Source organism: Papio anubis, chromosome 17, assembly GCF_008728515.1.
Source record: "Papio anubis isolate 15944 chromosome 17, Panubis1.0, whole genome shotgun sequence".
Classification (NCBI taxonomy): domain Eukaryota; kingdom Metazoa; phylum Chordata; class Mammalia; order Primates; family Cercopithecidae; genus Papio; species Papio anubis.
Genome location: NC_044992.1, coordinates 8,359,939 through 8,374,915, shown reverse-complemented (window position 1 = coordinate 8,374,915; position 14,977 = coordinate 8,359,939). Strand labels below are relative to the sequence as shown.

General features: G+C 48.7%; 1 protein-coding gene across 7 annotated transcripts in view; it reads left to right on the top strand.

Moving 5' to 3' along the window:
• The window catches only part of PIK3R6 (phosphoinositide-3-kinase regulatory subunit 6), a 70,111-nt gene that overhangs the window by 23,770 nt on the left and 31,364 nt on the right, over positions 1-14,977 (top strand). For all 7 annotated transcript variants that reach the window (XM_031657364.1, XM_031657368.1, XM_031657367.1 and 4 more), the window contains exons 3-9: positions 7,321-7,404; positions 8,342-8,433; positions 9,125-9,193; positions 10,154-10,286; positions 10,460-10,529; positions 11,612-11,795; positions 14,189-14,345. In XM_031657364.1, coding sequence (XP_031513224.1) covers positions 7,321-7,404; positions 8,342-8,433; positions 9,125-9,193; positions 10,154-10,286; positions 10,460-10,529; positions 11,612-11,795; positions 14,189-14,345 — 789 coding nt within the window. The remainder of the gene's footprint in view (positions 1-7,320; positions 7,405-8,341; positions 8,434-9,124; positions 9,194-10,153; positions 10,287-10,459; positions 10,530-11,611; positions 11,796-14,188; positions 14,346-14,977) is intronic.

Below are 14,977 nucleotides of genomic sequence, written 5' to 3'. Positions count from 1 at the left end.
GACATTGGAAAACACTTTGCATATCCATGAGTCAGTCAGAGAACAGTAGCTGCTTTAAAAGCAAACGGCCCCAGATGTCAGAGGATTAAGACAAAACATGCTTATTCTTATTCTCACTGCAGTCCAATTTGAGCTTCAAGCAGACAATGAGACTTATTCCGTCTTGTGCAAAGGGAAGGGGAGTATGGAGGACAGTGCAGGGAACACAGGCCTGCGAGTGACTTACATCATTTCCACCACATTCCATTGGCCAGAATGCAGTCACGTGGCTTTTATCTAACTGCAGAGGAGTTTGGGAAATGCAGTATTGCTGTCTCTTGGCATCAAAAATGAACTTGGTTTGGTGAGCACATAGCATCACCTCACCATACCTATGGAAGACTCTCTGTGTGTACGCCTTTCAAGTGCTATTTAAATGTTATGTATTCAAGGAGGTGAAAGATCTTTACAAGTACAAAACACTGCTAAAAAGAAATTATAGATGACATGAACAAATGGAAAACAATTCCAATGCTCATGGATTGGAAGAATCAATATTGTTAAAATGGCCATACCACCCAGAGCAATCTACAGATTCAATGCTATTCCTGCCAAACTACCAATGTCATTTTTCACAGAACTAGAAAAAAGTATTCTAAAATTTATATGGAACCAAAAAAGGGCTCAAATAGCCAAAGCAATCCTAAGTAAAAAGAACCAAGCTGGAGGCATCACATTAACCTCAAACTATACTACAAGGCTACAGTAACCAAAACAGCATGGTACTAGTATAAAAATAGACACATAAACAATGGAACACAATAAAGAATCCAGAAATAAAGCTACATGCCTACAGCCACCTGATCTTTGACCAAGCTGACAAACATAAGCAATGGGGAAAGAACTTTCTATTCAATAAATGGTGCTGGGATAACTGGCTAGCCATATGCAGAAGAATGAAACTAAACCACTACCCTTTCCCCATATACAAAAATTAACTCAAGATAGATTAAAGATTTAAATGTAAGACCTTAAAGTATATGAATCCTAGGCAATACCATTCTAGACATCAATCTTGAGAAAGAATTTATGGACTAAGTCCTCAAAAGCAATTGCAGCAAAAACAAAAATTGACAATTGGGACCTAACTACACTAAAAAGCTTCTTTTTGTTTTGTTTTGTTGAGACACTCGCTCTGTTACCCAGGCTGGAGTGTAGTGGCGCAATCTCAGCTCATTGCAATCTCCACCCCCCAGGTTTAAGTGATTCTCGTGTCTCAGCCTCCTGTGTAGCTGGGATCACAGGCGTGCATCATTACGCCTAGCTAATTTTTGTATTTTTAGTAGAGATAGGATTTTGCCCTGTTAGCCAGTCTAGTCTCGAACTCCTGGCCTCAAGTGATCCGCCCCTCTCTGCCTCCCAAAGTGCTGGGATTACAGGCATGAGTCACCACACCTGGCCTACACTAAAGAGCTTCTGTGCAGTAAAAGAAATTATCAACAGAGTAAACACACAACCTACAGAATAGGAGAAAATATTCACAAAGTATGCATTCCAACAGAGGTCTAATATCCACAATATATAAGGAATTTACGCAACTGATTATGCAAAAAACAAATAACCCCACTTAAAAAAATGGGCAAAAGACATGAACAGACACTTCTCAAAAGAAGACATACAAGCAGTCAACAAATATGGAAAAATGCTCCATGTTACTACTTATCAGAAACATGAAAATCAAAACCATCTCACAGCACTCAGAATGGCTACTAGGAAAAAGTCAAAAAACAACAGATGCTGGCAAGGCTGTGGGGTAAAGGGAATGCTTATACACTGTTGGTGAGAATGTAAACTAGTTCAGCCACTGTGGAAATCAGTTTGGAGATTTCACAAAGAATTTAAAACAGAGTTACCATTCGACCCAGCAATCCCACTACTGGGTATGTATCCCCCAAGAAACAAATCATTCTATCAAAAAGACTCATGCACTTGCATGTTCATCGCAGCACTATTCACAATAGCAGAGACACAGAATCAACCTGGGTGCCCGTCAACAACAGACTGGATAAAGAAAATGTGTTGCGTATACAACATGGAATACTATGCAGCCATAAAAAAGGATGAAATCATATCCTTTGCTGCAACATGGATGGAGCTGGAAGCTACTACACTAAGTGAATTAATGCAGGAATGGAAAACCAAATACTGCATGTTCTCACTTACAGGTGGGAGCTAAACTTTGGGTACTCATGGACACAAAGATGGCAACAATAGAAACCGGGGGGTACTAGAAAGGGGAGGGAGGGAAAGGGGAAAGCGTTCAAAAACTAGTTAGTTTGGATGCTAGTACTACTCACAGTTGGGTACTATGAGTAGTACTATTATTAGTAATAGTACTCATAGTACGTAGGTGATGGGATCATCCATACTACAAACCTCAGCATCAAGCAATATACCCAGGTAACAAACCTGCACATGTACCTCTTGAGCCTAAAATAAAAGTTAAAAATGTTTTAAATAAAAAATAAAAGCTTTAATATTAACAATAATATTAATACCTAATTAGTAATATCCCACATTCCTGGATGCAGAGGAGGAGAATAATAACGGATGCCATTTATCTATTGACTATTTCAGTCATCAAGGATGTCAGACCTGCATATCATATATGAACAATGCTGAGTCACTGGAGATACAGGAAATATCCCATTTCTTTCTTTCATTTAATCAAATCAAAACCAGCTTCAGTCTCTCATTTTCCAAGGTTAGGATGAACTCTAGCATCATTCACTTGGAGTGCTTTCCCCTCCGTGGGAGTTTGTAAAAGCTCAGGGTTTATAAAGTCTGGGTAGTTGGAAAAGACTGTAGTCTCCAGTCCATGATGGCTGCAACCACCAGAACTGCTTGGCCAGACTTGCAAGGTCCAGAGGGAGATAGAGCCTGCCTTGGGGGACAGTCTCATGCTCTGGTGAAGATGGCTCAGGAGACCATTGCTGTGGCATCAGAGGCACAGGGTTCAGTGCTTAGCGGCGCTCATTTGACCTTTGCCACCACTGGTAAACTTTGTCCCAGCTGGTCTGATTTTCCTCATTCCCTGGAACCCTATATCTCTTGTGCTCTCACAGTCTTAGGGAATTCAACCTCCACCCTTGGCCTGGGCCACTCTCCTCTTCAAAAGCATCAACCTTCTTCTGCACTTAGACAATCCAGCTTGATTGGCTCAGTCAACTTGCCAGGAGCCTCAGAGTGAAGTGCCTCCAGGGGCCAGGCAGAGGATGTCAATGAGTGAAACCGAGGCGTGGGGAACTAGAAAGACCTAGAGAAGCTGTGCTCATCTAAGGGGGCAGTTGCTCCCCACCCCCTACAATTGTCACCTGTGAGAAGAATCTAGGTTCAGTGTCAACAGATTGTCAGATTTTCAAGAGATGCCAGAAACCCAAACTGTTATGCAAAATCTCCTGACTTGTAAATGTTGGCAGCTAATTCATTGCTTTCTTTTCTTTTTTTTTTTTAAGACACTATACAAGCCCAAACAAAACACATAGCAAGCCAGATGTGGACCAAAGCCTGAGAGTTTGTTTTAGCTACCCAGACATTCAAAAACAAAATTTATTTGAAGTGATCTCCCAGGGCTACTGGCAACTTCTCTATTTTTGTGTGAAACACAAAAACTCAACTTCCCTTGCAAAGCAAGGGGACCTAGGCTCAGAAGACAAAGGCTTGGCTGCGCTTCTGATGAGGGGAATGAGAGGAAATCACACTTGTCACAGTTTTCAGCCTTTCCGTGCAAATATGCAGTGGAAGACAGAATAAGAAAGAGAAAGAAGGAAGGAAAAAAGAAAGGAAGGAAGGGAAGGAGACAGCGAAGGAGGGAGGAGAAAGAAAAAAGACTTAGCACCAGCTAATGTTCTAATAACTCATCCAGCATTAATTCATTAAATCTTCATGCGAGGTAGAAATGCATAGATGGAGGAAAGACTGTCACTAACCTTCAAGCCAAGATAAATGATTTCCTCGACAGTCTGGGGAGATGATGCTCTGCCCAGCAGAGGGACCAGGTGGGCAGATGCGGCTGTAACACCCTGTCCACGCTCAGCCTGGAGGAGATTCAGGACCAGGCCTAGCCAGGGACAAGTGTCTCACAGGGAACATGTGAGAGCCAGGAAGAAAGTGGGGGCTTCAGGGATGTGACCCCCATAGGCGTTGCACGGGTCTGAGGAGGGGCCAGACCATGGGCACTAGCATCTATGGTGACTTGGCCTAAAAAAATTTTAACTCTTGGATTGCAATCTGCCAATTTTTAAACGTGTTATCTCTGTTCTACTTACTTCCAAAGGAATCTGAGACAATTCAGATGTAGATTAAATAGAATATAAAGCAGGAGCACCAAAAAGGACCAAGAAGAGAGATCCCTCTCACATGAGATGAGCTAATTTTTGAGACTGGGCCCCAATTTGACCATAAGTTTCCTGATAGCCAAGTCAAAGAGGAACCCTTGAGGCACGTGGTTTGTGTTGTCTGACAATCAGAGAATACACACTCACCTATAATGGCAAACTCTTGGTGGGAGCTAATTGCAAAGAGGAATTTATTGTGTGAGGAGTGTTTCCCATACTTCCTGTCTGAGTCCGGATCTGCCAAGAAGCAGACACCAAGTTCAAGGATTTATTCGGGGAAACACTGGTGTGACAGAAACGGAGAGGGACCTGGGAGAGCAGCTGTCAGACCCTGGTGCAAATCTGACTCCGAATGAAGGAGAAAAGGAAGAAGGAGCAGTGGAAATGCCTTGGACTGATGGGAGTCCAAGAAAAGCTCAGCAGGGCAGTTGGAGAAGCTTGAGCATCTCCTTGGGAAGGGCCTGCTTTAGAACCACTACCATACCCCGTATTGGCTGGGAAGTGTGGCTCAGCAGAAAGTGATGGATTTCACAGCTGTCTTAGTCTGTTTGCATTGCTATAATATAAAGGAACACCTGCAGCTGGGTAATTTATAAATAAAAGAGGTTTATTTGGCTCAGTGTTCTGCAGGCTGTACAAGAAGCAGAGTGCCAGCATTTGCTTCTGATAAGGGGCTCAGGGCTCAGGAAGCTTCCACTCCTGGTGGAAGGGAAGCCAGCGTGTACAGATCACATGCTGAGAGATGAAGCAAGAGAGAGGGGGAAGGTGCCAGGCTCTTTTTAACAACCAGTTCTCAGGGGAGCTAATAGAATGAGAACTCACTCACTACCGCAAGGATGGCATTCATGAGGCATCCACTTCCATGGCCCTAACACCTCCCATTAGGCCCCACCTCCAACACTGGGGGTGTTTCAACCTGAGATTTGGAGGGTCAAATATCCAAAGCACTACAACAGCACAGCAGCTGGGGACCTGCATCCATTAAACTCCCGGTAGTGGGAGATGAGCGAGGTACATTCTCACAGCTACCACACTTCCCAAATGACAGTTGCTTATTCTTGTACCACTTTCATGGTGGTTGTTGTTTTTTTTCCATGTCAGTGTACCACTGTTAAAGAAAAAATTTATTCTGACACTTGTTAAAATGGTAAGGAAGACTTATCCAAGACTATTGCATTAGGAAAGAGAAACCAGGCTCAACGTGGAATAAGGAAAAGCCAGTTGGGGATTTACAGCCAATGGGCAGAGTGAAGCGGTCAGTGGATAGAAAATTCCTAAGAGGAGACATCAAGGGTCGGGGCATTCTTGCTAAACTGAGCTAACGGGACTCTTGCTAGAGGCAGGTCAAATTCTTGTACATGAAGGGGTGCAGGAGATATTAAGGGTGGGGGATTCCAACCTAAACTGATTTGGCAGGATTCTTGCTAAAATTGGGATGGGCAGGCCAAAGGCAGGAGAGGAACCAAGGCTGAGGCCCAGTGAAGACAAGGGCTAAGAGGGGGCCAAGTAAGGTTTGGTCCAGGAGAGAGTCTTTGTTATCACCTGTCCTGGTATGGATCTGACATGATTCTTCAAGTTGACTTTAGATTTTAGCTTTATGCTTAGATGGGAGACTACCGGAAAACACAGGGTGCTGTAGGCTTCAAAAGAATAAATAAATAAAATAAATAAGTTCTAGCTTCATGCATGGATTGAGGAACTATTAAAAATAATGGCAAAGGCCGGGCGTGGTGGCTCATGCCTGTAACCCCAGAACTTTGGGAGGCTGAGGCGGGCGGATCACAAGGTCAGGAGATGGAGACCATCCTGGCTAACACGGTGAAACCCAGTCTGTACTAAAAATATAAAAAATTAACCAGGCATGGTGGCGGGCATCTGTAGTTCCAGCTACTCGGGAGGCTGAGGCAGGAGAATGGCATGAACCTGGGAGGCGGAGCTTGCAGTGAGCCGAGATCGTGCCACTGCACTCCAGCCTGGGCGACAGAGTGAGACTCTGCCTCAAAATAATAATAATAATAATAACAAAAACTGCAATTACTTTTGCACCAACCTAATAGTTTTTTATATATATAACATATCTATTTGGAGGATATGTATATTTCATACATATATTTGGAGGATATGTATATTTCATATACATATTGGGAGGATATATATATTTATATATATTGGGAGGATATATAATTTCATATACATATTTGGAGGATATAGATATTTATATACATATTTTGAAGATATATATATTTCATATACATATTTGGAGGATATATATATTCATATACATGTTTGGAGGATATATATTTATATATGTATTTGGAGGATATATATATTTCATATACATATTTGGAGGATACATATATTTATATACATATTTGGAGGATATATATATTTCATATACATATTTGGAGAATATATATATTTCATATACATGTTTGGAGGCCATATATGTTTCATATACATATTTGGAGGATATATATATTTCATATACATATTTGGAGGATATATATATTTATATACATATTTGGAGGATATATATATTTCATATACATGTTTGGAGGCATATATATTTCATATATATATTTGGAGGATATATATTTCATATATATGAAAATACATGTATGTATTTTCTAACATGCATTACAATAAATGCATAACTATTCAAATTTTAAGGTTGCTTGTATGCCATCTAAAATTGTCCTGCATACCACCAGTGGTACACATACTGCACTTTGGGAAATGCTGGTTTTACAAAGAACACAGAAATGCGGAAGGAAAGGCTATATTCCAGCCCTGGCTGGCATGCTGGCTGCCAGCTCTAAGTAGATTACTTCGGGCACCTCTTGAGGCTCAGAGAAATGGCTAAAGACATTCTGAGGAGGAATGGAGGTGGGACGAGGGTGAGGCTCAGTAGACTGAGTTTCCTCCCACCCCTACTACTTCCCAGACGTGGAGCTGGACCTCCAGAGGAGCGTGCAGGCTGTGCTCCGGGAGCTCAGCACCCAGGCCCCTGCCCTGCAGAGCAACCAAGGTAAGAGCCAGCTGGTGGCAGCAGCTGGTCCCTCTGACCTCCACCCAACCCCAGCCAACAACACACACACATACAGGAAAGGGCCCGGCCTGGAGCTCACGGGGCCAGGGTCTTCTCGCCAAACCCCTTTCCTGCTGGAAATACCTAGAGCCTGAAGGACTGAGAAGGCTTCTCTGCTCCCTAGTTCAACCCTCCCAGCAACTGCCGCAGAGCACGTTGGGGATCTGCCACCATTTTTCTTTCCTTTTTTTTTTCTTTTGTTTTTGAGATGGAGTCTCACTCTGTCACCCAGGCTGGAGTGCAGTGGCACAAACTCAGCTCACTGCAACCTCTGCCTCCCCGGTTCAAGTGATCCGCCTGCCTCAGCCTCCCGAGTAGCTGAGATTACAGGCATGCGCCACCACACCTGGCTAATTTTTGTATTTTTAGTAGAGATGAGGTTTCACCATGTTAGCCAGGATGGTCTCAATCTCCTGACCTCGTGATCCGCCCGTCTCGGCCTCCCAAAGTGCTGGGATTACAGGCTTGAGCCACCGCGCCCGGCCCCTAGCTTCACTTTCAAACTTAATTCCCCTCAGCACTCCAGGCCTGCAGGACTTCCAGAATGTGGCTGGGGGCACACACCTGCAAGCACTGCTGCTCTGTGATCCACATGCATACACCTGTCACAACCTGTCCCCACTGGTGTCCCACCTGCCTTCCTTTCTGCCCTGGGAATTCACTGTCCACAAAGGGCTACAGATCAGGACTCCCGCCTTGGGAGGAGCCCACCCAGGTGCCCAGGTGCACCTGGAGCCAAGCTCTGGTGGCAGGGTCAGACCTGCGGCTGGTTGGAGCTGCGGCTGGGGCTCCAGGGATCAGGGTCCTGCTCAGAGGAGTCTCCTCTAAGAGCTCCTTCCCACCTGGTCATGCTGGACTCCCCTTTCTCCTGGCCCAGGCATGTGGAGATGGTCCCTGCACAAGAAGGTCGAGCGAGATCCTGGTAAGAGCCCGGCGCTGGTCCGCATTCTGCTCAGAGAACTGGAGAAGGTGAGTTCCTGGACCTCAGGAAGGAAGACGGGGATGAAAGGAAGAGAGGGGCCAGTTGGGCGGGGGCTCAGTCCTGGCAGCTGTATGTCTCCCAAGCTTTGGTCGCCTGCATGATTTTTATCATATGCATCTCCCTCCTGTACTTTTACATAAGCAATATTTTCTTTACATCGACTCTCATTGTGTTACTTGAATAAACATCTTTCAAAAAGAAGCGCCATAATGCGACCACAAATGGAAAATCCATATCATTTGTCAGAAACAGAAGGTGCTTATAAACATAAATATACGACTATTGACATTTCTCAAAATTATCCTCGGGCTACCTAAATTATCCTCCACACTACCCAATGTCGTGCTTGCAGCTGCTTGGGAAACATGGCACTCGAGGATGGCTCGAAGCTGGGGACTTGTTTGTTGCTTTGCTGTGACTCCTACCCTAACTGAATTTGGCCCCTCACCTGCAGAGTTCTCTGAGGCCCCGCCATGCTCCCACACCCTCCCCGAGGGGCTTCCTCACCTGTGTGCCCTTCCCTCCCCACTCCTCTATCCAGAGCAGACAATGGCCCTTTGCTGTCGCCCTGGCTGCCTTCCACCCCATCTCCTGCCCACCCCCAGCCTAGACTGCCTCCTGCTAAGAGGTGGGGAGTCCCGCAGCCCAATACCTGTCACGTGATCTCCTGTTTTCCAGGCGGAAAGCGAGGACCTCCGGCATGTCATCATTCCCTTGCTGCACACTGTAATGTACGTGCTCACCAAGGTGAGCCGGGGACTGAGGTCGAGGTGGTACTGGTGACCTGCACGTGGCTGGGCCGGACACTGTCCTTTCCCCTTAGTGGGCAGTCAGTCTCTGCCAGGATGAGACTAGAAAATCCCTTGGATTACCCGCCCTAAACTGGCTTGTAAGCGCCAGCCACCCCCTTTCCCTCCTATATGGAGAGAGAACTTTGGAGAGACAATGGCCTTGAATGGCAGGATGAGGTCTTTGCATTTGCTCCTGTGTGCAGTGCGACAGGAGACATCGCTGATCCCTACACAGAGAAGAGACATGATACAGATGCGGTGAATGTTTCAGGAAGAGTAATCGGGAGCTGTGTGTTGTCGCAGGGGGTGGGAGTGGGGGTTAAGGAAGGCAGGAAGAGCAAGTCTGGGGTTGCCGGAGAGTCCAGGGTCAAGACGGGGCTTAGCTCCGGCAGAGGCAGAGGGCACAGGGAGGTGGGGAGGGAGAGGGGGGCCTCCTGGGCACTGTGGAGCCCAGGCCTGTGGGATGCAAGGAGGAGCAAAGGAGACTGAGGAAGTGCCTCCGAGGTTTTGAGCCTGGAGAACCGCAGGAATGTGCTTCCCTGATAGAGCAGGAGGGCTGGGAGGAAGTTGATTTGCTTGCAGAATTGATGCAATGAATTTTTATCTTGGTAAGTTGGGGCGGGGTGACAAAGGGATGTCTTACAGGTGCTGGGAGAAGAGGCTGGAAGGTGTGGGTTTGGGAGAGAGCTGTGAGCCCAGGTCTGGCTGTTAGGCCTGACCTTCCACCTCTTCTCCCAAGCCCCGCCCCAGAAACTCCCCTGGGACCCTTCACCTCCTCCTCCTCCCTCTTACCTCCCCCTCCTCTCTCTCACCTCCTCCTCCTCCCTCTCGCCTCCCCCTCCTCCCTCTTACCTCCCCCTCCTCCCTCTCACCTCCCCCTCCTCCCTCTCACCTCCCCCTCCTCCCTCTCACCCAGGCCACAGGAATCACAGAGGAGCTCTACCAGAGAATCTATGCCTTTTGCACAAGGTTACTGACCCTGCCCACCCCCTACAGCACAGTCGCCTTGGACTGCGCGATAAGGCTGAAAACAGAGACGGCCGTCCCAGGTGAGAGTCACCGGGCATCTTCGTCTCCCTGCTGCACCTCCAACACTGCCCAGGGTCTTTCCTTTTTCTCCAGAATACCAGGGGGCTCAAAAGCCTCCACACCTTCTGTAGGAAGGTGGAGAATGGGAATCAGAGACTTGGGGGCTGGTTGGCCAAAGTGGTCTGGTTTGCAGGGACCCTCTACCAAAGGATGGTCATTGCCGAACAGAACTTGATGAATGAACTGTATCCCTACCAGGAGAGGTGAGTGGCCCCAGAAAAACTGCTCCCTTCAGCCTCCTAAAAGTGTTGTGGCGTTAGCGACTGCTCCCTGGCAGGAGGACAGAAGAGGAGGCTGGATTAAGAAGAGCCCTAGCAGAACTCCCCAGCCCTGGCATTTGTCCAGCAGTGGAGTACGTTTGCAGTTCAAGGTTGGCGTCATATTGTTTTCTGGAGACCGCTGAACACAGGATAGGTCTTTCTTCTGAGGCTGGATTCGAAGCTACCTGGCTCACGTGCAGAAGGTGGACATGACCTGGGGGCCACTTTGGAGCTCTGTCATTGCACCTCCATCCTGCCCTTGGCCATGATGCAGCATCGTACCAGCCAGGCAGTCAGAGGAGACTACAGAATAGCCATAGCGGAGGGGCTCAGGCGCAGGTGCACAATGAAGCCCGAGGGCTTCCATGGGAGACACCCAGCCCCTTAGATAAGACTGAGGAAGTGTCCCCTGCTCGTGCTGGGGAGAGGGGTGAAGAAATTGGGAGTGGCACCTCCCTTTTCTGCAGGCACCTCCACTAACTTGGCCCTGAAAGGCACAGCTTGAGTTTGGGGTGTGAGGTGCTGTGTTCATGAAAGATGCAAGGATGCCCAGGGCACCCAGAGGACTTAGCATGGGAGAGGTGGGGAGACACAGTGGGTGAGGAGGAGGGAGTCGGGGAGGTCGGCTCTCTGGTGTGATAAGAGTGATGAGAGAAGAGGGGATCCACTCAGAGCTCAGAATTCCAGTTCTGGCTCCTAGAGGGTGACCTGGTCCCTGGGCCAGGATGCTGAGAGAGGGAGCAGGATTGAGGCTGGAACTTTCCTAGACATGGGACTAGGCCTGCTGTCTTCTGTGGACAGTGATTAGAGCTGCCCCTCTAGAAGGGCAGTGCATGCTCTTATTTGCCACAGTCCTCACCACTCCCTATTGTCATCCCACCTAGAGACTTTCGAATCTGAGACCCCACTTTTCAGCAGGATTAAATTACTTGGGGGTGCTGCACAGCTCTGAGAGTGCCCAGCCGGTGGCCCCTCTCCCATTAGTTACTATCAATCCCACCTCTCCCCTCTGCCTCTGCCCTCAGAGTGTTCCTCTTCGTGGATCCCGAGCTGGTGTCTGCCTCCGTGTGCAGTGCTCTGCTACTGGAGATCGAAGCGGCCCAGGAGCAGCAGACACCAGAGGCCTGCATGCGCCACGTGGTCTCCCACGCCCTGCAGGCGGCTCTGGGGGAAGCCTGTCACGCAGGCGCTCTGCACAGGAAGCTGCAGGTAATGGCCCTGCCTGCAGCCCCTTGTCAGTTCCAGCCCTGGTCCCTGGATGCCCGTACCAGCTGCTCACCCTGCTCGTCCTCCTTCTCCTGTTTCATATCACCTTTTCCCCCAAATCAAAAATTCATACATTTTGGCTGGTCACGGTGGCTCCCACCTGTAACCCCAGCACTTTGAGAGGCTGAGGCGGGCGTATCACCTGAGGTCAGGAGTTCGAGACCAGCCTGGCCAACATGGCGAAACCTGGTCTCTACTAAAAATACAGAAACTAACTGCCGTGGTGGCACATGCCTGTAATCCCAGCTACTCAGGAGGCTGAGGCAGGAGAATAGCTTGAACCTGGGAGGTGGAGGTTGCAGTGAGCCAAGGTTGTGCTACTGCACTCCAGCCTAGGTGACAGAGCGAGACTCCATTTCAAAAAAACAAAACACAATAATAAGATATAAGATAACACCAGTGTTCCTAGCAGCAGGGTGGTCCATGTCTCAGTCCCTGAAAGCAGGAATCTGGAGTCCACCCTAACAGTAGCTACTACATCATCTCTTGGAGTCAAAGCCAAAGTGATTGCAATGACCTATAAGAGCCTGGTGTGGTGGCTCATGCCTATAATCCCAGGTACTTGGGAGACTGAGGCAGGAGGATTGTGAGACCCCACTGGGGTTTGGAGACCAGCCTGGGCAACATAGTGGGAGACCCCATTTCTACAAAAGAATTTTAAAATGCCAGGTGTAGTGACATGTGTTTGCAGTCCCAGCTACTCAGAGGCAAGAGGATCCATGAGGCGGAGTTCAAGGCTACAGTAGGCTTTGAGTTATGCACCACTGCACTCCTAGCCTGGGCAACAGAGGCACCCACATCTCTAAAATAAAACTGTCACAAGAACCTCATCTTGAGGGCCCTTGATCTGTTCCCACCTCTCTTCATTTCCTCTCTGGCCTGTCCTCCTAACTTTCCCTCCCATTTCCTCTGCTCCAGCTAAACAAGCCTCTTCATTTTCTCAGCATGCTTGCGCCTGATACAGTTGCACCCAGGGCCTTTACTCCTGCTCCTAATGCTTGGAACATTCTCTCAGATACCTATGCATGACTCACTCTTTCACCTCAGAGTCTTCACTTTTTTTTTTTTTTTTTTTGAGGCGAGGTGCTTGCTCTATGCCCCAGGCTGGAGTGCAGTGGCACAATCTCGGCTCACTGCAAGCTCCACCTCCAGGGATTCCGCGCCATTCTCCTGCCTCAGCCTCTGAGTAAGCTGAGACTGGCCCGCCACCACACCCGGCTAATTTTGTATTTTTAGTAGAGACAGGGTTTCATAAATTGTTAGCCAGGATGGTCTCCCCTCTCCTGACCAGCCCCAGCCCAGTCCAGCCCGCCTTGGCCTCCCAAAGTGCCCAGGAGTGCATGCAGTGAGCCACTGTGCCTGGCCAAGTCTTTTATAAAGTTACTTTTTCAGCTTGGTGCGGTGGCTCACGCCCTAATCCCAACACTTTGGGAGGGCCAAGACGGGCAGATCACTAGGTCAGGAGATTGAGACCATCCTGGCCAACCTTGGTGGAAACCCTGTCTCTACTAAAAATAAAAAATTAGCTGGATGTGGTGGTGTGTGCCTGTAGTTCCAGCTTCTCAGGAGGCTGAGGCAGGAGAATCGCTTGAACCTGGGAGGCAGAGATTGCAATGAGCCAAGATCATACCACTGCACTCCAGCCTGAAGCGACAGGAGTGAGACTCCGTCTCAAAAAAAGTCACTTTCTCAGGGGCTTCCCAGATCCTCTGAATTCCCCAAATAATTTAGCCCCTGCCTCAAATTCACATCCTCCTTCTCTGCTTTATTTTCTCTTTGGTGCTTATTGTTGTTATGTGCCATACCATAAATTTTACTTATCTTGTTGATTGCCCACTCCTCCTGCCATATACACACAACAATAGGAGCTCCCAAATTTTTGTCTTTTCGTTTGCTGCTGTTATCCCAGCCCCGAGAACAACGCCTGGTGCAGTGAGCTGTTCTAAGTGCTGGAGATGCAGCTGTGAACGAAACACAAAATTCCCTGACTCCCGGGAATTCACAATCTAGTGGGGGCTAGAACATGGATCCAAGTGCTGGGTGACGCTTTCAGGAGGTGGGCGTCAGCGGCCATCTCTGCCCCTCTGGGTAACAGATGATACAGACCAGCAGTCTCCTGCTATTAGCGTGTGAGGGGCAGAGGGGAACCCCCACTTGCAGGGCAGGTGTGGGGCCCTGAATGTGAGATCCAGAAGCCTTGGGGGGAAGCTCTGCCAGTCCACCAGGGGCAGCGGGGAGGTGTCACTTTGGGCTGCCAGGGCCCTGCGGACTTGGCTTAGGAGGTGGGGTGCATGGGCGCTGGGCCAAGACCCAGGCTCTGCGCCCCTCCCGGACAGGCCAGCCCTCGCCGCACCCTGGAGCAGTATTTCCACGCCGTGGTGGCCGCCGTGGAGCAGATGGCCAGTGAGGCCAGCCCGAGCCGGGAGGGACACGTGGAGAGGCTGGAGGAGATTTACTGCTCGCTGCTGGGGCCCGCGGCGGGGCGCAGAGGTGGTAAGCGATGGGCGATTGGGGGACCCTGCCAAGGGCCCCCGCGGGCGCAGCTCACTGCACCGCAGGGGGCGCCAGAGAGCAGTGCTGGACCTGCCTCTGTCTGGGAGGCAGGAGCCTGGGGAGTGGGGGCAGCCTGAGGATTTGCTAAGACCGGAACTAAGAAGGCCGGTAATTAGGCCGGGAGCGGTGGCTCAGGCCTGTTATCCCCGCATTTTGGGAAGCCGAGGCAGGCGGATCACCTGAGGTCAGGAGTTCGAGACCAGCCTGGCCAACATGGTGAAACCCTTTACTAACGTAGTAGAGGGTTTAGTTAGCCGGGCGTGGTGGTGGGCGCCTGCAGTCCCAGCTACTCGGATGCTGAGTTAGGAGAATCACTTGAACCCAGGAGGCAGAGGTTGCAGTGAGCCGTGATCGCACCACTGTACTCCAGCCTGGGTGACAGAGCAAAACTCCATCTCAAAAAAAAAAAAAAGAAGGCGGGAAATTTGGTCCTGATAACAGCTGTTGCCCACAGAGCCCCTACTATACTCCAGTTGCTGTTCTAATCACCTTACATATATTTAAATATATTGCCTATACTGTATTAAATCAATGAAACCTCACAGTCAACTTATAAGCTGGAAGCTATTATT